General features: G+C 33.5%; 2 protein-coding genes across 3 annotated transcripts; one reads left to right on the top strand and one right to left on the bottom strand.

Annotated features, from left to right (window-relative positions):
- Positions 1-735: 735 nt before the first annotated feature.
- LOC141289569 (sialin) lies at positions 736-10,069 on the bottom strand. The gene is made up of 13 exons (XM_073821706.1): positions 9,895-10,069; positions 9,715-9,797; positions 9,476-9,534; positions 8,614-8,778; positions 7,296-7,516; positions 6,934-7,167; positions 6,672-6,846; positions 4,611-4,729; positions 4,250-4,411; positions 4,034-4,166; positions 3,776-3,923; positions 1,798-1,888; positions 736-1,691 (listed from the first exon to the last, which is right to left on the bottom strand). Exons 4-13 carry the CDS (start codon positions 8,708-8,710, stop codon positions 1,542-1,544), a joined length of 1,530 nt encoding a protein of 509 aa, XP_073677807.1. The 5' UTR covers positions 8,711-8,778; positions 9,476-9,534; positions 9,715-9,797; positions 9,895-10,069; the 3' UTR covers positions 736-1,541.
- An 86-nt stretch (positions 10,070-10,155) lies between these two features.
- Positions 10,156-15,908, top strand: ppt1 (palmitoyl-protein thioesterase 1 (ceroid-lipofuscinosis, neuronal 1, infantile)). Of its 2 annotated transcripts, none has more exons than XM_073822195.1 (10): positions 10,156-10,291; positions 10,651-10,779; positions 12,999-13,108; positions 13,199-13,326; positions 13,418-13,488; positions 13,853-13,955; positions 14,071-14,161; positions 15,110-15,208; positions 15,286-15,357; positions 15,496-15,908. In XM_073822195.1, exons 2-10 carry the CDS (start codon positions 10,665-10,667, stop codon positions 15,616-15,618), a joined length of 912 nt encoding a protein of 303 aa, XP_073678296.1. In that variant the 5' UTR covers positions 10,156-10,291; positions 10,651-10,664; the 3' UTR covers positions 15,619-15,908. The 2 variants fall into 2 exon arrangements, with proteins under 2 accessions (XP_073678296.1, XP_073678295.1); XM_073822194.1 differs by lacking the exon at positions 10,156-10,291 and adding an exon at positions 10,506-10,554.
- The last annotated feature ends 5,746 nt before the right edge of the window (positions 15,909-21,654 follow it).

Below are 21,654 nucleotides of genomic sequence, written 5' to 3'. Positions count from 1 at the left end.
CAGAAGTACAATTAAAAAAGTAAATATCTTTACTATTTAAAATAACTGTTTTCTATTTGAATATTTTAAAATGTAATTTATGCCTGTGATTTCAAAGTAAATTTTTTTTTGCATCGTTACTCCAGTCACATGATCCTTCAGAAATCATTCTAATATTTTGATTTGCTGCTCGAAAAACATTAAATAGCTGAGTAGAATTTTTTTTTCAGGTTTCTTTGATGAATAAAAAGTTCAGAAGAACAGCATTTACCTGAAATATAAATATTTTGTAACATTATAAATGTCTTTATCATCAATTTTGATCAATTTAAGGGAGCCTTGCTAAATAAAAGTATTAAATTCTATCATTTATTTCCCAAAAAGAAAAAAAAAATATACTGACTCTAAATGGTATAGTGTATAATGTTACAGATAATGCTGATCTTTGGATCTTTCTATTCATCAAAGAATCCTGCAAAAAAAAAAAAAATACTCAACTGTTTTAAATACTTAAAAACTATAAAATATATTAAAATAGAAAGCAGTTATTTTATTCCACAATATTAGTGTTCCACAGGCTTGGTGAGATGACAACTCTTTAAAAAACTTACTGTTCAAAAGCTTTTGACTGGTAATGTATTCACGGCATTTTAAAAAAGTGCTGACCATTGTGACTCAAGTAAGACTCTGAGTGTTTCAAATAAACATTAAGTGAAACGTCATGTAAAAACTTGTATTAAAAAATGTGCACTAGCATACCATATTGTGAAAAATTATATTGTGCACTAGATTAATGTAATCATCAAAAAACATAATTTTCATTTAAAACTTCACAAATTCATTAAACATTTTTTGAAGACAGACAAGTTTCAAACAATAATGTTCCACATCTGGCCTATTCCAGTAAATATGAACTGACTGTATCTGCCAGTAAAATTGTAACGAATCAAAAGTGGCCAAGTGCTGAACCGAATGACACCATATATTTACTTCATTAGCAAGTTTAAAATGACCTGAACAGCATTGGTACCGAAACGTAAGGCATTTTCATTGTTAATGCATTAAAGTGCTTATTAATAAGTATTTTCAAATGTAATTACATTTAGATAAAACCCCTGAATCAGTTCTGTCTCACCATTGTAGCAAAATTACACTTGTTTGAAAAGAATGAGATTAAGAAATGGAATTACTCTGAATTCTCTCTTGCATTGTATTATGATTACCTCTGAATTGTTCAGCAATGAATACAATATTGCCAGACTAATAAACTACATGTTGTAAGGCACTTCAAAATATCCCTTTTAAAACCCTGAATGAGGTATTAATACTATTAGAGTCAAAAGTTTGGACATGCTACATTTTTGAATAACAGTAATCAAAACTATAAAATAACACATATGGGAATTACATAGTGACCTAAAAAGTCACTATCAGGTCCATTTATTAAAAACATGTCTTTTAAATCATGAAACAGTATGAAGTTTGTCCAAACTTTTGACTGGCAGCATGTGTTGAGTTTAGGATAAAACTCAATATCCCTCTGAATTGGTCAACTGGAATGTTTAATTGTGCGTATCCTCTGTGTCTGATTCCTCATCTGTCCTGGCCCAGGTCTGAAGTTTTCCAGTGCCAAAGATCACGTAAAAGATGGCTCCAAAGGCGCTCACCCCTGCTGACAACCAGAACACGTGTCTCCATCCTGTAACCGAGTGCTGCTCGGAAAACAAAGGAAGGGGGAACATATAAAAATGTCAACTTTCGCTGATGAATTCTTTTAAACAACTGCAGTGTTACACGAAATATACAAAAACAACTCACATCTTTGGTCAGGTAACCCACAGCAATTGGTGCAAGAACACCAGGGATGGTCCCAAAAGTGTTTGTGATTCCCAGAAGTGTACCCGCGTACCTGGAAGAAAAGAGCACAAAAGGAAATATGACTATTGTAATAAAACTAAAGCTTGAAAGCTTGTAAAGATCATTTGTTTTAGCACAAAGCTGTTCAGTTTTTAGTCCTACAACCCAGAAGATGATTAGCATTTTTAAACGTTATTTTAATTAAAAATTCAAAAACCCATAAGAAACCCCAAAGGGAACTAAAGGTGAAGTAGCCTTCTGGGTTGGCCTAGAAATTGATGTAATGAACAGCTCTATATACAGTCAGGTCCATATGTTTTTGGACACTGACACAATTTTTATTATTTTAGCTGTTGACCAAAACATATTCAAGTTACAGTTATACAATGAATATGGGCTTAAAGTGCACACTCTGAACTTTAATTTGCAGGGCAGTCTCATCAAATTGGTAGAAAGGTTAAGGAATTACAGCTCTTTAATATGTACCTCCCCCCTTCTTCAAGGGACCATAAGTAATTGGACAGTTGACTCAAAAGCTGTTTCATGGACAGTTGTGGGCTATTCCTTCATTTTTTCTACATCAATTAACCAGGTAAAAGATTTGGAGTTGATTCTAAGTGTGCCATTTGTATTTGAAAGCTGTTGCTCTGAACCCATCATGCAGTCAAAGGAGCTCTGCATGCAAGTAAAACAAAAGAAATGCATCAGAGAGATAGCAGGAACATTAGGAGTGGCCAAATCAACAGTTTGGTGAATTCTGAGAAGAAAAAGAACACACTGGTGAGCTCAGCAGGATAAAAAGGCCTGGATGTTCACAAAAGACGCCAGTATGGTGGATGATTGGATGATCCTCTCCATGGTAATAAAACATTTTACAACATCCAGCCAAGTGAAGAATACTCTCCAGGAGGTAGCCGTGTCACTGTCAAAGTCTACAATCAAGAGAAGACTTCACCAGAGCAAAATAGAGAGGGTTTACCACAAGGTGCAAACAAGGCCTGATTAGACTTTGTCAAAAAACATTTTAAAAAGCCAGACCACTTCTGGAAAAGCATTTTTTGGACTGCTGAAATTAAAATCAATGTGTACCAGAATGACGGGAAGAAAAAAGTATGGAGAAGGCTTGGAACAGCTCATGATCCAAAGCCTACAACATCATTAACTGTGAACATGGTGGAGCAGTGTAATGGCAGGAGCATGGCTTCCAGTGGCACTGGGTTACCGGTGTTTAGTGATGATGTGACAGAAGACAGAAACAGCCGGAAGAATTCTGAAGTGTACGGGGATATACTGTCTGGCCAGATTCAGTTAAATGGAGCAAATTTGTTTGGGCGGCTCTTCGTAGTACAAATGGACGATGACCTAAAACATACAGCAAAAGCAACCCAGGAGTTTTTAAAGGTAAAAAAAGTGGAATAATCTGCAATGGCCAAGTCAATCTTCTGATTTCAAATTGATTGAGCATGCATTTCACTTGCTGAAGACAAAACTAAAGGCAGAAAGACCCACAAACCAACAACAACTGAAGTCAGCTGCAGTAAAGGCCTGGCAAAGCACCACAAAGGAAGAAACCCAGCCTATGGTGATGTCCATGAGTTCCAGACTTAATACAGTCATTGCCTGCAAAGGATTCTCAACAAAATATTAAAAATGAACATTTTATTTATGATTATATTTATTTGTCCAATTACTTATGAGCCCCTGAAAATGGGGGGTCTGTGTATAAAAATGGTTGTAATTCCTTAGCATTTTATATTATATTTTTGTTCAACCCCTTGAATTAAAGCTTAAAGTCTGCACTTCAATTTCATCTTGATTGTATCATTTTTAAAACTATTTTAGTGGCATACAGAGCGGAAAATATGAAAAGTGTGTCAGTGTCCAAATATATATGGACCTGACTGTATAACAATTCAGTCAGACAGTCTTGGTTTTGTACCGTGGAGCAATGTCAATCTGGTTAATGTAGACACCAGCAGCACTGAAACCCCCGAGTGCACTGGACAAAGTGAGAAAACTCACAGCCAGCACACCACTACAACCTGTGAAGCCTACAGCAAGCAGGCAAACAGCAGGTAGAAATAGCCCTATGGGACAAAAAACAAAAATATATATGAAATCAAAGTTAAACTGACTTTTGACTGCTAGTGTAACTGTTCTAAATGTTATTTACTAGATATTTATTTATTATTCATACCAATGAAAGTAAAGATTTTTCGGACAGCTGTGACACTCAGGAGCTCCCTCTCCAGGAGGTTGTCTGCCAGCACACCAGAGCCCACTGAGAACAGCCAGCCAGCCAGATATGGCAAAGCGGACAGGAACGAATTCTGATTGACAATATGAAATGAAATGGAATGAGACACAGTATATAAACCAGACTGATTTAATCTAAATATCCCGAATGCCTCACCTGTCGCAAATCAAAGTGCAGCACAGTGTCCATGTAAATAGGAAGTGAGGTGAGGAGAGTGTAGTAAGACCAGTTAGAACACATCTGTGGGATGATTATGGCCCAGAGAGGCACAGATAACATCATAGACAATATAGGCACTGACCAACCATGCGCCGTCCCCTAAAAACAAATCAACATAATAAATGCCTGCAGATCTAAACTTCAGATTAATTATGGAGAGGAAGACATGCTAGGAATTCATGTTATCTGATGATTCCTTTCAAATTCAATTACATGTCCACATATCATCATGCATGAATGGTTTACTTGATTAATTAAGAATAAGAGCAAACTGTACACATCAAAAATTAGTTCATACCTGTGAACCTATGGAGTTAATTATGTAATCTTTCTCTCTGTCACTAATTCTTGGGTGAGTTCGGGGTTCATCCGACACCAAGATAAACCAAAACACTGCCCAAAGGCATCCTGCACCACCTGGTGGTAAAAACACTTTAATGGCTATATGTTTGAATATAAAATACGTAGGTATCACTTTAAAATAAGGTTCCATTAGTTACATTAACAAACAATGAACAATACATTCATTCATGTTACTTCACAGTGCATTAACTAATGTTAACAAACATGTTAAAAACTAAACTAATGTTAAAAAACTTGTAATTGTAATAATGCAATAGTAAATGTTGAAATTAACATTAACAAAGATGAATAAAAGCTGTAAAAGTAATGTTCACTCCTAATTCATGTTAACTAATGAACCTTATTGTAAAGTATTACCAATATACAAGATACAACATTAAATATAAAGACAAGAGTGGGGACTATTAATTATTTTCATGTATTATACAGTTGAGGTCAAAAGTTTACATACACCTTGCAGAATCTGCAAAATGTTGATTACTTTACCAAAATAAGAGGGATCATACAAAATGAACGTTATTTTTTATTTAGTTCTGACCTGAGTAAGATATTTCACATAAATATGTTTACATATAGTCCACAAGAGAAAATAATATTTGAATTTAAAAAAATGTTCATGGTTGATTCTTAATAATGTGTTGTTACCTGAATGATCCACAGCTGTGTTTTTTTGTTTTTGTTTAGTGATAGTTGTTCATAAGTCCCTTGTTTATTCTGAACAGTTAAACTGCCTGCTGTTCTTCAGAAAAATCCCTCAGATCCCACAAATGCTTTGGTTTTTCAGCATTTTTGTGTATTTGAACCGTTTGAAAAGTGTAAACTTCTGAACAGAATGAAGATGTCTACATTTTTCATTTTGCCTAAATATCATATTTTTTTCATTTAGTACTGCCGTTCAGAAGCTACAGAAAATACTTACATGTTTCCCAGGAGACAAAATAAATTATATTTACCCTAATCTACAAATTCCAAAAGTGTATTGTTTCTTTCTGAAGCATCAGTGAGCATTTTAATCATTTGCATATGCACCATTCAGTTGTTCTCAGTGTTAAAAGATGCATCTCAAAATCAGACAGTCATTGTTGGAAATTGTTGGAAAATACACAAAAATCCTAAAAAAAAAAAAAAAAAAAAAAAAAAAAAAGAATTTGAGGGACCTAAAGGATTTTTCCGGAGAACAGTGGTGCAGTTTAACTGTTCAGGACAAACAAGGGACTCACAAACAACTCTCACCAAAAAAACAACAACAACACAGCTGTAGATCATTCAGGTAACAACACAGTATTCAAATGTATGTAAACTTTTGAACAGGGTAATTTTTATAAATTCAGCTATTATTTTCTTTTGTGGACTACATGTAAATGTCTTTTATGTGAAATATCTTATTCAGGTCAGTACTATATAAAAACACCATGCATTTTGTGTGATCCCTCTTATTTTGGTAAAATAATGAATACTTTTTACAGATTCTGCAAGGTGTATGTAAACTTTTGACCTCAACTGTATGTAAAACAATTATTTTCAAGCATCTTGCTTGGACTAGATGCAACACTAATACATTTAATTACAATAACGTTCAGGTTAAATTTTTTGGGTTTTGGGTCAGTACGATTTTTTTAAAGTTTTTGAAAGTCGTATGCTCACCAATGATGCTTTTATTTAAAATAACTCTGCTATTTTAATATATTTCAAAATGTATTTTATGGCAAAGCTAAATTTTCAGCAGCAATAGCTCTTTAGTGTCACATAACCTTTCATAAATCATTTTAATATGTTCAAGAAACATTCTTATTATCAATGTGGAAAACAGTTGTGCGCAATATTTCTGTGGAAAATCAATGATTATAAATGTCTTTACTGGCACTTTTGATCAAGTTCTGAATCCTTGCAGAGTTAAACTATCAATTTCTCTCAAAACAAACAAACTAAAATCTTACAGACCCCAAACTGTTATGTATAAAAATGCAACCATGAGTTAAATGTCATTTTCCCTCACCACATAAATAGAAGACTGCTGGCCACCCCAGACTATGGCAGATAAAGCCAGTGAGAGGAAGAGCAACAAAGGCGCCAAAGCTAGAGCCTGCACCGGACAACGTCATCAGACGGGCCCTCTCCAGCGGAGGAGCCCATCGGGCCCACATCGCCATCATGGCGGGAAAAGTCACACCCTAGACAAAAAAAAAGATGCAGACTCAAATACAAAGATTTGAAGCATCACTGCAGAGTATTTTTGGCTATTACAAACGCCCCCTAACCTCCCCAAATCCCTCCAGTGCACGCAAGGCAAACAGCCACTTGGCTCCAAGTTGTGCTGACAGTGGAGTGAGGAGAGTGAGAACTGCTGTTCCAAGCACACCACCACCAAGGAACAGGCTTCCTCCAAAGCGACCTGACAGGTAACCTCCTGGGATCTGAGTAAACAGGTATCCAAAAAAGAAACCACTGAGCAGCATTCCCTGGGTCTTGGTATCCCATTGGTAACTTGGAATCTAGGAAAAGAAAAGTAAATGGAGAGAAATATGACAAAAACCAAGTATTATATGTTATAAAAATACATGACATATGTGCAGATCCACCAGGTTCAGTGCATGAAAAGCTGCATGCAGTTTATTCTTACCCCGTCTGGCTGTTCTGAACTTTGGCTGCTGTTGTCAAGTGTATGGGTAGGTACTGGACACTCGTTTGATATATTGCTATTGGTTGATGATTGGTCATTGGTTCCATTAACCATAGCAACCATGGCAACACTGAGATTTACACGTAGACCATAGACCACAGCAAAGCCAAAGAACATCATAGCAGCCAGATTGCATCGTACAGAGCAGCATTTGGGAGACACTGTTACACATACAAACACACTCTGAAATTTCAAATAATTAATTATTAAAAAAAAAATATTAGTAAAGATTATAGTCACATAGTACACTACTATTCAAAGGTTTTTGGACAGTAAGATTTTTCATGTTTTTTACCCAATCCTGCATTTATTTTATCCAAAGTACAGCAAAAACAACTATTTAAAAGAACTATTTTCTTTGAATATATTTTAAAATGTAATTTATTCCTGCGATTTCAAAGCTGAATTTTTAGCATCATTACTCCAGTCACATGGTCCTTCAGAAATCATTCTAATATTCTGATTTGCTGCTCAAAAAACGTATTATTATTATTATGATGAGAGTAGATTTTTTAGGTTTCTTTGATGAATAGGAACAGCATTTATCTGAAATAGGAATCTTTTGTAACATTATAAATGTCTTTATCATCACTTTTGATTAATTGAAAGCATCCTTGCTAAATAAAAGCTTTTGAATTATAGTGTATATAATGTTAAAAAAGCTTTTTTATTTCAGATAAATGCTGGTCTTTGAATCTTGAATATTTATCAAAGATCAAAATGTTAAGAATATTGATAATAATTATTAACAATAATATATGTTTCTTTAACAGCAAATCAGCATATTAGAAGGATCATGTGACACTGAATACTTGAGTAATAATGCTGAACATTTAGCAATTATCACAGGAATAAAAACAATTTAAATATACTCAAATAGAAAGCAGTTAAATAGTAAAAATATTTCACAATATTATTGTTTTTGCTGTATATTGGTCCAATGAATGCACGTTTGTCTTCTCTAAAAACATTTTACTGTCCAAAACCTTTTGACTGGTTGTGTATATTAATCTAGAAAAGTTATTTTAAATAGCAATAATGTTTTTACTATATTTCTGATCAAATAAATGCAGCACTGATTAGATGATTTGGTTAAGGATTTCTTTCAAACCATAAAAAAATTCTTACAAACCCCAAATCTTTTTAATGGTAGCATATGTTAGACAAGACATACAAAGCTCATTTAAAACATAAAAAAACCCACCACATATCATGCAGATTTTTAACAAACTGCAAGAGGATCAAACTGCAGACTAACCTGTGACTTTTTTCACTTCCTTCTCTAAAAGTGGTGCAGTGTCACTGTCCTTGTCATCCATGGTCGAGTTAATGGAGTAACCGTCTTGTAGTGCCATGATCGCGAAGGTCAAAGTGTAAGTTTTGGACTGAACTTGAGTTAGATTAAGTATGATATCCACAAATCCTGAAACAAAAGCAAAACATTTCAGATAATGCAACTGATCTAATATGTGTTTTGCCAGAACTCAAAGGCTTCAGTTTGAGGCACTGTTTCATCAATCAACGATCAATGCTGTATTTACTATATTCAGTTTTCATAAATTTCTGTCTAGTTCTGTTGGTTTTTTCTCTTTCCTCTTCCCCTTTCGTTATGCAAATATGTCTGTCATTGAATAACATAAAAAAATCCAGTGGAATTCTGTGAAAATGTTCTTTGTGAGCTTCTAGATTCCTTTCAAATACAATTACATTTTTAGGATTGTCCATCTGCCTCCTCATTAATCATTAGGATATTAAGTAAAGATCATGTTCCATGAAGATATTTTGTAAATTTCCTACTGTAAATATATCAAAACTTATTTTTTGACTAATAATATGCATTGCTAAGAACTTCAGTTGGACAACTTTAAAGGTGATATTCTCAAATTTTTTTTTTTTTTTTGCACCCTTAGATTCCAAATTTTCAAATAGTTGTATCTCAGCCAAATATTGTCCTATCCTAACAAACCTTAAAGCTTATTTTTTCAGCTTTCAGATGATGTATAAATCTCAATTTCAAAAAAATTGACCCTTACCACTGATTTTGTGGTCCAGGGTCACATATGTTTTAAATATTTCTTGTTAAACGAATTTTGTTTATTTAAAAGGAATAAAATACTTACTCAGAGGTCAACTGGGGAGCCCAAACCTCTTGAAGCACCTAGTTGAAAAGGTCCAAGCACTATGGAAAATGTAAAATACCATATGAATTTCAATTATCTCTAGTGTAGCACATGACAGTATTTTAGTATCTGAACATAACATATGGCAAGCACAAAGGTTAACAGAACAGATCAGCTGACATCAGCCACAACATTCAACATCTTTATGTAAGAAGCATCAGTGAAACAGTCTTATATACCTGAATCCTGAAGAAAATAAAGATGCAGTTCACTTCTTCAAGAGATACTTTAGGGTCCTTCTATTTGTCTTTACTAGACTCAGCTTATGAAATGAAATAAAATCATCAGCTCAATGTGAAAACAAAGTTTCATTTATATGTTACGCAATGTTATTTATACAAACTCAAAAGTATTCTTACCATTTCCATGCTTCCCAAACAGATGTAAGATTCTGGACAATCACCAGATGCTTTAGAAATAAAATTAATTCGTTTTCGACCCTTCCATAGCCACACAAATCGTTTTAATTACTTCTATAAATGGTAAATGTTTAATTCAACGCTTCTTTGCAAGACAATCACAGTTGGTTCTTGTTTTCCCTGATCGGCAGATGTGTTGATCACATGACATCTCAAAACTTCCTGTGCTGGAAAACAACATAACCTAAACACTCTGGACCGACTGACTGTGCATATGTCTATGGACAGGTTAAATGCTATGATATATACATCTAATATTTGCAACCATAAACGCATTTGTTTGACGTGTGCGGTGTTTTCGTCTGTCATGTGATTGAATGAACAGAAAGTTATCACAGTAAGTACACAATGGCTGTAACTGAAATATTTGTACATTTAAGCCTTTATAAACGTGTTTATAGCTATTCCTAGTTTGGCGTTATCAATGCTTCCGGTTGTATAATCGCAAATATTAAGAAGGGAGACGAAATCGAGGGCCATTAATCGTTAAGTTGTTATAAAAGTGTTTCATAATGGTCTTAATTTGTATCTGTGCATCTCGGAAAAATGCTTTTGACATTTTAAAAATGTGTTGCGCAGAATTAGCCCACACATTTAGCTGTGGGTGACAACTTCACTTATTCACTTCCTTATAATGCTTTCCCTTCCTGTACGTGTATTTTGTTAACAAGGATGTAAATGTGTTCACATCTTCAGGCTCGGATTTAAGCATGGGGTTTTCAGCTGCTCTTCGCCTCGTCGTTGTGTCTGGGTGTCTATTGTTGCTGTGTGGATCATCATGGGGAATTAATGCCACAGTTCCTCTGGTGATATGGCACGGCATGGGTGAGTCACACTACATTGTGAACATCACATGCACACCTGACCTGATCAAACAAGTAAGGTGGCCTGAGTCATTGAATAATGTGAATCATGAGATTAATATACATAATATAAAAGGATTTTGTGTATACCGTGACTTTAGCAACAAAACAGAGACGTTAACATTTTGAAATGCATCATCTTGCAATTTGTTTGTCTTGCACACATACAAACACTCGCTATCCATCAAAAGTTTGGGGTCAGCAATTTTTGTTTGTCAATCAAATAATGCGTTTATTTAGCAAAGATGCACTAAACAGTATTAAGAAGGTTACTTTTGAAATGTAATTGGTTACAGATTGTACATAACCCTGTTTAACATAGTAGCTATTTCAATTACTTTAAAGTAATGTAACTGATTACATTTGATTACTTCTTTATTAGTCTTCTAAATTTCGAATGAATGTGTTCAGCTGTTAATCATTTTGAAATATTTAAAGCAGGCAGGGTTAACCTTACAGAATAATTCTACGCTGATTGCTGTTAGGCTTTTCTTAAAATCCTTTGTCACTTGAATTAGCATTACAGTAATTTAATTTTAAAGCACAGCCACCACAGTCTGAGATTGAATACAGATTTAAAATAATAAGATATAGTTTAATAGCTGTGATACTGTTTTTGAAATTAGATATTTGCATAGCTACGACAGGAAAAACTGGCATCTAACAATGCTTTGGAAAAGAAAAACAGTTAATCTTGAAAAATAAAAAATATACATAAACCCAAATAGGAAATAAAACAGTTATGAAATAAGCATGTGTTCTAAACTCCAGCAACATTTGCCCCTGGATTCACAGACAAGGCTTAAGCCTAGTCCCAGACTAAAATGTAAATCTGAGCTGTTTCAACTGAACGAAACTTGCACTGACTGACCTTAAACTATATCAGTGCCTTTGTTTTGTCTCAAGATACACACCAGTGATGTTTTATTTCTATGGCACATTTATAAAAAAATACTTAAATGTCCTAATTGAACTATGGCCTAATCCAAATCTGTGAAACCAGACCTTGGTGTCATATTTTATAGTAGTCAAGGCCATTTAGGAAAGTAACTCTAATTTAATGTTAACATGTAAGTATCTTCTGTAGCTTCTAAAGGCAGTAACAAATAAAAAAAGGTGTGATATTTAGGCAAAATAAGAAACATTTACACATCTTCATTCTGTTCAAAAGTTTACACCCCTGGCTCTTAATGCATTGTTTTTCTTTCAAAAGCATCAGTGAGCATTTGAGTCCCTCAGTTGTCCTCAGTGTGAAAAGATTGATCTTAATATCATACAGTCATTGTTGGAAAGGGTTCAAATACAAAAAATGCTAAAAAAGCAAAGAATTTGTGGGACCTGAAGGAGTTTTCTGTAGAAAAACAGACAGTTTAACTGTTCAGGACAAACAAGGGACTCATGAACAACTATCACTAAACAAAAAACACAGCTGTGGATCATTCAGGTAACAACACAGTATTAAGAATCAAGTGTATGTAAACTTTTGAACAGGGTCTTTTTTTTTTTTAAATTCAACAATTATTTTTTTGTGGACTATATATGAACGTCTTTTTTATGTGAAATATCTTCTTCAGGTCAGTACTAAATAAAAGAGAATATGCATTTTGTATGATTCCTCTTATTTTGTTAAAATAATTAACATTTTGCAGATTCTACAAGGTGTATGTAAACGTTTGATTTCAACTGTACATTTTTTCAGGATTTAAAAAAAAGTATTTTATGCATCCTTGCTGAATAAAAGTATTAATGTCTTTCAAAAAGACAAATCTAACTGACACTAAACTTGTGAATGGTAGTGTACAAAGTGAATCCTTACAATTTTTTTTTTTTCAAATATCTAATTATTTGACATTTCATTTGTTTTTACTTAACATTATGCCTTATTATTAATACACAATTCCATAAAATAAATCAAATAAAATAGCTCCTAATTTTTTCATTTCATCTGTATTTTGTCAGTAGTGGTTATCTTGATCTTCTGTAGTACATAACTGATGATTGAAAACTGCTTATTTATAATATTAACATTAAATTGTCTCTCTAATAAGCACCTTGTATTGAACCTATGGAAATGGCACCATTTTGGTGAAATTACCGAAGAAAGTATTTACCACATTAACAGAAACACACCTACTGAATGACCTTTTGAGTTTACCATAAAGTTTGTTTATCTTTTTACAGGAGACAGTTGTTGCAATCCATTGAGCATGGGTGCAATGAAGAAGATGGTGGAAGAAGAAGTCCCAGGAATATATGTGCTTTCCCTGATGATTGGCAAGAGTGTCTTTCAGGTAAAGCAGGTTCATATCCTCCATTCATCTCATACCTGTCGTTGTTTCAAATGAAAAGATCTGATTTAGTTCTCCTTTTCTTTTTTACAGGACACTGAAAATGGCTTCTTCATGGATGTTAATGCGCAGGTGTCTTTTGTATGTGATCAGCTGGCTAAGGACCCTAAACTGAAGGGAGGCTACAATGCAATGGGCTTCTCCCAGGGGTCACAGTTTCTGTGAGTGATTGTTTATTCCAACCAGTCCATGCAAAGTATAATCAGAAATCTAATCATATCATTTTACCTGTCTTGTTTAATGTTTCATAAGGCGAGCGGTTGTCCAGCGCTGTCCAGATCCCCCCATGAAGAACCTCATCTCAGTTGGTGGGCAGCATCAAGGTAATATGATCAACTCTATGGTTGATTTTCTTCCTGAAAACAACAGTACATTTGTTCCTAAAAGTGGTTAGACAACAACCCTGTTTCGATTTCACTAGTCATATTGCTTTAGAAAATGCAACCATTTTGAATTATCAAGTAAAAATAGTTACTTGGAATATTTTGAGGTTATAACATTTGCAGTCACAGCAGTAAAATGGTTTTGAACAGTAGTGAAAATAATCACATTAAGAAATATGAATGAAGTGTTATCAATAAATATGATTCATCTTAATCTTGAGTTACTAAACCCACGTGTTTTTTAAACATGCCGTGTTTGTCAAACATGATTATCTTTCTTTTTTTTCTTTTTTGTAAATCACAGGAGTATTTGGTCTGCCACGATGTCCTGGTGAGAGCTCTCATATCTGTGACTGGATTCGCAAGATGCTAAACTCAGGAGCCTACACTGATGCAGTTCAGAAACAGTGCGTGCATAGCTGCTTTTGTCTTCTCAACAGGCCATTACATGATTTCAGAAACACAATGACAGTTAATCTGAACATTCACTAGTCAAACAAATTGATTGTCATTTTATTTTAGCTTGGTGCAGGCACAATACTGGCACGATCCCCTCAATGATGACTTGTATACAAAGCACAGCCTCTTCCTTGCTGACATTAATCAGGAGCGGGTATGTCTCAGGATAAGAGAGAAATTATTATAGAAAATGTATATACACTACCAGTCAAAAGGTTTTGAACAAGATTTTAAATAATTTTAAAGACTCTTCTGCTCACCAAGCCTAAACTTATTTGATCCAAAGTACAACAAAAACAGTGAAATTTTGAAATATTTTTACTATTTAAAAGAACTGTTTCCTATTTGAATATATTTTAAAATGTAAATTATTCCTGTGATTTCAAAGCTGATTTTTATTTTTATTTATTTTTTTTATCATTACTCCAGTCAATGATCCTTCAGAAATCATTCTAATATTCTGTAGATTTTTTTTCAGGTTTCCTTGATAAATAGAACGTTTAGAAGAACAGCATTGATCTGAAATAGAAATCTTTTGTAACATTATAAATGTCTTTATCATCACTTTTGATTAAGCATCCTTGCTAAGTAAAAGTATAAATTTCTGTAAAATAAAATAGTACACTGACTCCAAGCTTTTGAATGGTATAGTGTATAATGTTACAAAAGCTTTTTTAAAAATGCTGATCTCTGGATCTTTCTATTTTATCAAAGAATTCTGAAAAAAAAAAAAAACTTAACTGTTACTGTTAAATGTTACTTTTAAATATTGATAATAATATTAATAAAAAATGTTTCTATCAGCATATTAGAATGATTTCTAAAGGATCATGTGACACTGAAGACTGGAGTAATGATGCTGAAATTTAAGCTTTGATCACGGAAATAAATTACATTTTAAAATATATTTGAATAGAAAGCAATTATTTAAATAGTAAAAATAATAGTAAATGTTACTGTTTTTGCTGTACTTTGGAACAAACGAATGCAGGCTTAGTGAGCAGAAGAGACTTCTTTAAAAAAAAACATAAAATCTTACTGTTTAAAAACATTTGACTGGTGTATTTGTGCATGTGGTGTAAATGAATGTTATTTCTGTCAGGTGGTGAATGAGACCTACAAGAAGAATCTCATGTCTCTGAATAAGTTTGTCATGGTTAAGTTCCTGCAGGACACTATGGTGGATCCCGTGGATTCTGAGGTATATCAACAGTATGAAATCTTGCTTTTATTTTTAGAAGAGGACTGAACTATCACTAATTGAATTGTTTTTTTCAGTGGTTTGGTTTCTATAAACCTGGTCAAGATAAAGAGCTGGAAACACTGAAGGAAAGTGCTATATATAAAGAGGTAAACTATAGCTTGTTGGCTTTTTTAGTCATTATATTAATGATACTGTTAACATATTGGCTTTTTTAAAACTATATCTAGCCTTATATTAGGTATGCTGTATACAGGGATTCATCTACCTTTATTTTGTTTGGTCAGGATCGCCTGGGTTTGGCAGAGATGGATTCGGCAGGAAAGCTTGTGTTCCTCGCCAGTGACGGAGATCACCTGCAGTTTACCCGAGAGTGGTTTAATGAAAACTTACTTCCCTACATACGCTAAATACAGTAACACGCTTATTTCTAATGAGGGAGTTTACACATACACAGACACTCCAGTGTCAGCTGACTTTAGCACGCTACTAACTACTGCCTCTGAGGTCTTATACAATGTCTTACATAGAAATGAAGCCAGTCTTGCTTGTTTTATTGCACTGATCTGATTTTTATTTGACTGATTTAATCATAAAAAAAATGATTCCTTATTGTCTCACTTGAAATTTTAATTTGTTCTAATTGTGTTCCATTTTTCAGTTCATTTGTGTCTCAGAATAAAGCTTTGAATCTTATAAACCCTGTTGCCTATGGAGAATTTATTTATGAATCACCTGAAGAGTGTACAGTTACACTAATTGCTTAGAGACTAATGTAAAATGCATCAAGTGTAAAAATACTTTACAAAACAAATATTTACAGACTGGTGCCATTGAGTCAGATTGTTTCTAATAACATAGGTAGGACATCTATTTTGTTCTAATTATAGACATAGGTATTTGTGTTTTTTTTTTATACATTTCATATTCTTTAAAAGTTTAAGATAATTTGAAAAAGGTCTCTTATGCTCACCAAGGCTGAATTCTTTACTAACTTTACCATAACATCTTTATTATCACTTGTGAATAATGAAATTCATCCTTGTTAAATTTTTAAAAAAAGAACGTTGAACAGCTGTCTTAAAGATGTGCATTATGGATGGGCATTTTTCAGAAATATTGTATTCGAATATTTGGGCTTATAAAAAGACGACTATTCGGATACTCTTATTTAAATTGATTAACAAAAACACGATTAATAATTAAGTTTTTGTCACTATTTTTAAACAAGCTTATGAGGCGTTATACACACCAGTGTTCTACAACAACGTTATATTGCAATGTTTTTTTTAGTTGAAAACATGTATAAATAACAAACATTGCAAGGCAGAACAAAAATTTACAGATAATGTACTCACCCCCTTGTCATCCAAGATGTTCCTGTCTTACTTTCTTCAGTCATAAAGAAATTATGTTTTTTGAGGAAAACATTTCAAGATTTCTCTCCATGTAATGGACTTCTATGGTTCCCCCGAGTTTGAACTTCCAAAATGCAGCTTCTAAGGGCTCTAAACGATCCCAGCAGAGGAAGAAGGGTCTTATCCAGCAAAACGATCTGTTATTTTATAAAAACATTTAAAATTTACATACTTTTTAATCTCTACACACAGAGTACACACAGAGCTAGACAAGACAAACATTTGAGGTTTAAAAGTATATAAATTGTAATTTTTTTTTTTTTTTTTAATTAACCGTTTTGCTAGATAAGACCCTTCTTTCCTCAGCTGTGATCGTTTAGAGCCCTTTGAAGCTGCATTTTGGAAGTTCAAACTCGGGGCACCATAGAAGTCCATTATATAGAGAGAAATCCTGAAATGTTTTCCTCCAAAAACATTATTTCCTTACAACTGAAGAAAGAAAGACATGAACATCTTGGATTTCATTTCATTTTTTCATTTTCTCTCTTTATTCCTTTCATGAAAATGCATTATTTGTACAAGGCACATACAATTCATTTAAATTTTCCTTTACATTTCCATGATCAGAAAGGAGCAGATGGAAGAATAATTTTCTTATATTTATCTGCCTCCTTTATAAACATAAATAGTAGATGGCATTAGCATTGTTCCCTCCACCATCACCCAACATATAACTCCAACATATCTAATATTTATTTCAACATTTTACAATGATCACTTACAAACAAAATCAAATTCCGTTTGATATAATTCAAGTTTTCTTTTTATAACTCCTTTTAAATTCCAAAATATTTTTGCAATATCAATATTTTTTGGTTCGTTCGTGCTATTGGATGTTTAAAGTCATACAGCCGTCTGTGATTTCCATCTTCAGAAGTAAAAACAAATAACTTTTGTAAGTCATGTGGAAGAGCTTTACTTCTAGCTTTGAACATCACTAATAAAGTTTGTAATTCTACAATATCTTTAAGTTTTAATAATCCTGACCTAATAAAGAGTGGATTTGTGTGGTCTCTATATCCTGCTTTGAAAATAATGCGAATGGCTCTTTTCTGTAAAATAAATAAAGACATAATGTTGCTATGTATTTCCCCATATTTCTACACACTAGTTTAAATAAGGTAAAATCATTGAACAATATAACATTTTCATTGTATTATACGGTAAATTATATTTAACCTTATTCAAAATAAATAGGCTTTTGCCATCTTATTTTTTACATGCAATATATGACTTTTCCACGTCAATTTCTCATCTAAGGTAACTCCTAGAAACCTGATTTCAGACACCTTCTCAATGTTTACATTGTTTATGGATAAGCTAACTTCCTCCTTTTTTTTATTGCTGAATATCATGAACTTTGTCTTATTCAAATTTAAAGATAATTTATTTACATCAAACCACAATTTTAGTTTAACCATTTCATCTTCAATATTATTAGCTAAGGTTTTCAAATCATTTCCTGAACTATATAAATTTGTATCGTCTGCAAATAATACATAGTGTAACATTTTTGAAACCTCACAAATATCATTTATATATAAAATAAAAAGTTTGGGTCCTAAAATTGAGCCTTGTGGAAGTCCACATTCAGTATTCATACATTCTGACCGATAACCGTCGAACTCAACATATTGTTGTCGTTGTTGTAAATAGCTGGTTAACCAGTCCAGTACAACTCCTCTAATTCCATAAGTATAGAATTTAGAAATGAGAATTTGATGATCTATAGTGTCAAATGCCTTCTTTAAAAAATTGAACACTCCTATTGTGTATTTATTCCTATGTATTGCATTTGTGATGTCTTCAGTAATTTTCATGATAGCCAAGCTTGTAGACCCATTTGACCTAAATCCGTACTGATTTTCATTTAATAATTCATGTTTTTCAATAAAGTTGTCTAATTTATTAACAAAAAGTTTTTCAAACACTTTGGAAAATTGAGGTAGGAGAGATACTGGTCTATAATTATTAAAAATATGTTTATCTCCAGTTTTTAAAAAAGGTATTACCTTAGCAATTTTCATACTATCTGGGAAAACTCCTTCTGTAAAAGAATAATTAATTATATAACATAATGGTTTAGTAATGCAATCAATTGTTTTTATTATTATTTTCATGTCAATACCATCACTATCCATTGAGGTCTTGTTTTTTGCTTATAAACCACAGATAATATTTCATTTTCAGTCACCTCACCTAGATACATGCATAATCCTATTTTCCCTTTTCCAGACTCCCCCTGGCTGATCACTAGGTATTGGTATTTCGTTTGCTAAACTAGGTCCTACATTTACAAAGAATTAATTTAGTTCATGGACCATTTCATCTTTATTTTCAATTACCCTATTTCAGTTAAAGCAATTAACTTAGATCTTCCTTTGTCTCCAAAAAATGTTTAATTTCCGAAAAATGTTTTAATAAACTTCTACAATTAAAATGTATAAAAGAAAATGCCTGTTCCATTTGTACCTCATCAAGTTGTTCCTCAGTGTAATACTGACAAGAGTCCCTAATATGATTAAATAAATTAGTCTCTGGATCCACATCATTTTCAAAATCATATATATCACATTCTATATAATTAACACTTACAAAGGCTTCAGTCTTAAATGAAAAAGTCACGAGTTCCTTATAGGAGATCCAATAATCAATCAGAAAAAAAAAAGAATGATGCACTCACTATTATCATTTGTACAGATCCAGGTCCTTAATTTTTCTCACCATAATCACCTTGGCTTGTTCCGGAGGTCCATTCATCCAGATGAAAACTTTTCCATTCCTTGTCCAGGTTGATTGAATTTTGTTTTCCTTTTTCAGGGTACGGCTGGTCCAAGCAATTTCTGCATTTTTCTTTGTCAAGTGCTCATTTAAATACACTCCGGTGCCTTTAAGTTTCTTAGCTTCCTTCAGGATTTCCACCTTGTGCTTTCTACTTGCAAACTTGACAATGATTTTAGTTTTTTTTAGTTTTTTTGTCCTTACTTGGAAGAATGTGACATGCTGGATGACAAGGGGGTGAGTGCATTATCTGTAAATTTTTGTTCTGAAAGTGAACTACTCCTTTAACTCCTTTTCTGAAAATGCTCCACAGCTCCACCCAGTGCATTTAGTTATAACGGTAACACTTTACAATAAGGTTCATTAGTTACCATTAGTTAAAAACATTAGTTAACATGAATTAATAATGAACTGCACTTATACAGCATTTATTAAACTTTGTTAATGTTAATTTCAACATTTACTAATACATTATTAAAATCTTGTTAACATTAGTTAATGCAGTGTGAACTAACATGAACAAACAATGAACAACTGTATTTTCGTTAACTACCGTTAATGAAGATTAGTAAATACGGTAACAAATGTATTGCTCGTGGTTAGTTCATGTTAATTAGTACATTAATGTTTAATTAATGAACCTTATTGTAAAGTGTTACCGTTATAACTGACTTCAGGATGGCTAGCATAACTTTATCATGGACTAACCAAACCGACATGCATTAACCAACAGAAACTCGCATATTTTGGTGATTATTGCTGCTGAAAATGATCAGGTATTGTCATGTTTTGGGCTGTACTAGATGGTCAGACCGGGAAAAAAAAACATTTGGAGTACTATAGAGTGCCAAAAGTTAAAACAAATCAAGGAGAATAGTGCAAAAAACAAAAACAAAAAACTGAGGAACAAAAGGCGTTTGTGGTTTTGGTTGGCCAAACTGAACCAGGATTTCCAGAGCAAGAATCTTGACATATGTGCCTGTTATTAGATAGGTGAAATATTAGGCTAATATCTCAAGTAATACTGCTCATATGTATCTTTACCACCTGTTAACTTTAGTTTGTCAAATATTGTGCCCTTTCCTGCTTACTAAGTCCTTCTCTATATGATTTAACTTAGCAGCAGCTTCCACATGTTTTTCCCCTTGGTATAGGCAGCATAAATTAGCAGTTGTTTACATCTATCTCCAATATGGCCACACGTCCAGGTAACTGACCATTAAAGGGGTCATATGATGTTGCTAAAAAGAGCATTATTTTGTGTATTTGTGGTAATGCAAAGTGTTTGTTTAGTTTGAGGTCCAAAAAAACATTATTTTCCACATACTGTACTTTATTGTTGCTCCTCTCTGTCCCGCCTTTCTGAAACGCTTCGATTTTTACAAAACTCATCGTTGATGGAAACCGAGGTGTTCTCTGATTGGCCAGCTATCCGGTGCGTTGTGATTGGCCGAATACCTCAAGCGTGTGACGGAAATGTTACGCCCCTTACCACACGTTTCTCGGCGTGACAAGACAGAAACAATAAAACCCATTATAAATGAAGCATTTGTTGCATCCAGTGGGGATATAACTACGGATTATAATGCTTCGCGCCCCGTAAACATACCACCACGTCTGCATTTGCGTTTGTAGAACGACAAACAACAAGCACTACTCAAAACTCGCGTTTGAATAGTCAGTACTGAATTCTTTAAATATGAAAATGTACTTACAGGCCGTCAGTCAGAAGAGCAGACTGTCCTTGCAACATTGGAATTGCCCCACTTTATAGCCTTAACCGTTTGTGTACAGCTGGCATTGTAAGCCGCCCCCTTGCAGGTTCAGGAAACAGTCCTCCTTGAAATGCGCATCACCCACTTGGATATTTGCGTTGTACTGTTCCAGAACAGTGTTGTAAATACCACTTTCTAGTTGTGTCCTCATTTGAAAGGCCAAACAAAGTGCTTTCGCAATAAAACACTGTCTCCTCAACATGGCGGCTGCCACACTACTACAGCCGGTAAAAGTTACGCCTTTCTTTCCATATACACACGGGCGGTGTTATGCTAATCTGTATTTAATAATAAATATCTCTTTGGTTTTGAGACTTTAAGCTTTACAACTTTACAGATCTTATCTATGCACAAACAGCTACACTCCAAAGACAAAGGAAAACAAGAAACGCATCATATGACCCTTTAAATGCAAGATGCTGGAAACATGTCTGTCAATTATATTAAACAAAGCAGATCAAAGACTCAGAAA

Source organism: Garra rufa, chromosome 17 (assembly GCF_049309525.1).
Source record: "Garra rufa chromosome 17, GarRuf1.0, whole genome shotgun sequence".
In the NCBI taxonomy this organism is placed as follows: Eukaryota; Metazoa; Chordata; class Actinopteri; order Cypriniformes; family Cyprinidae; genus Garra; species Garra rufa.
The sequence above is the reverse complement of the archived record's forward strand: the minus strand, read 5'-3'. Positions and strand labels throughout refer to the sequence as shown.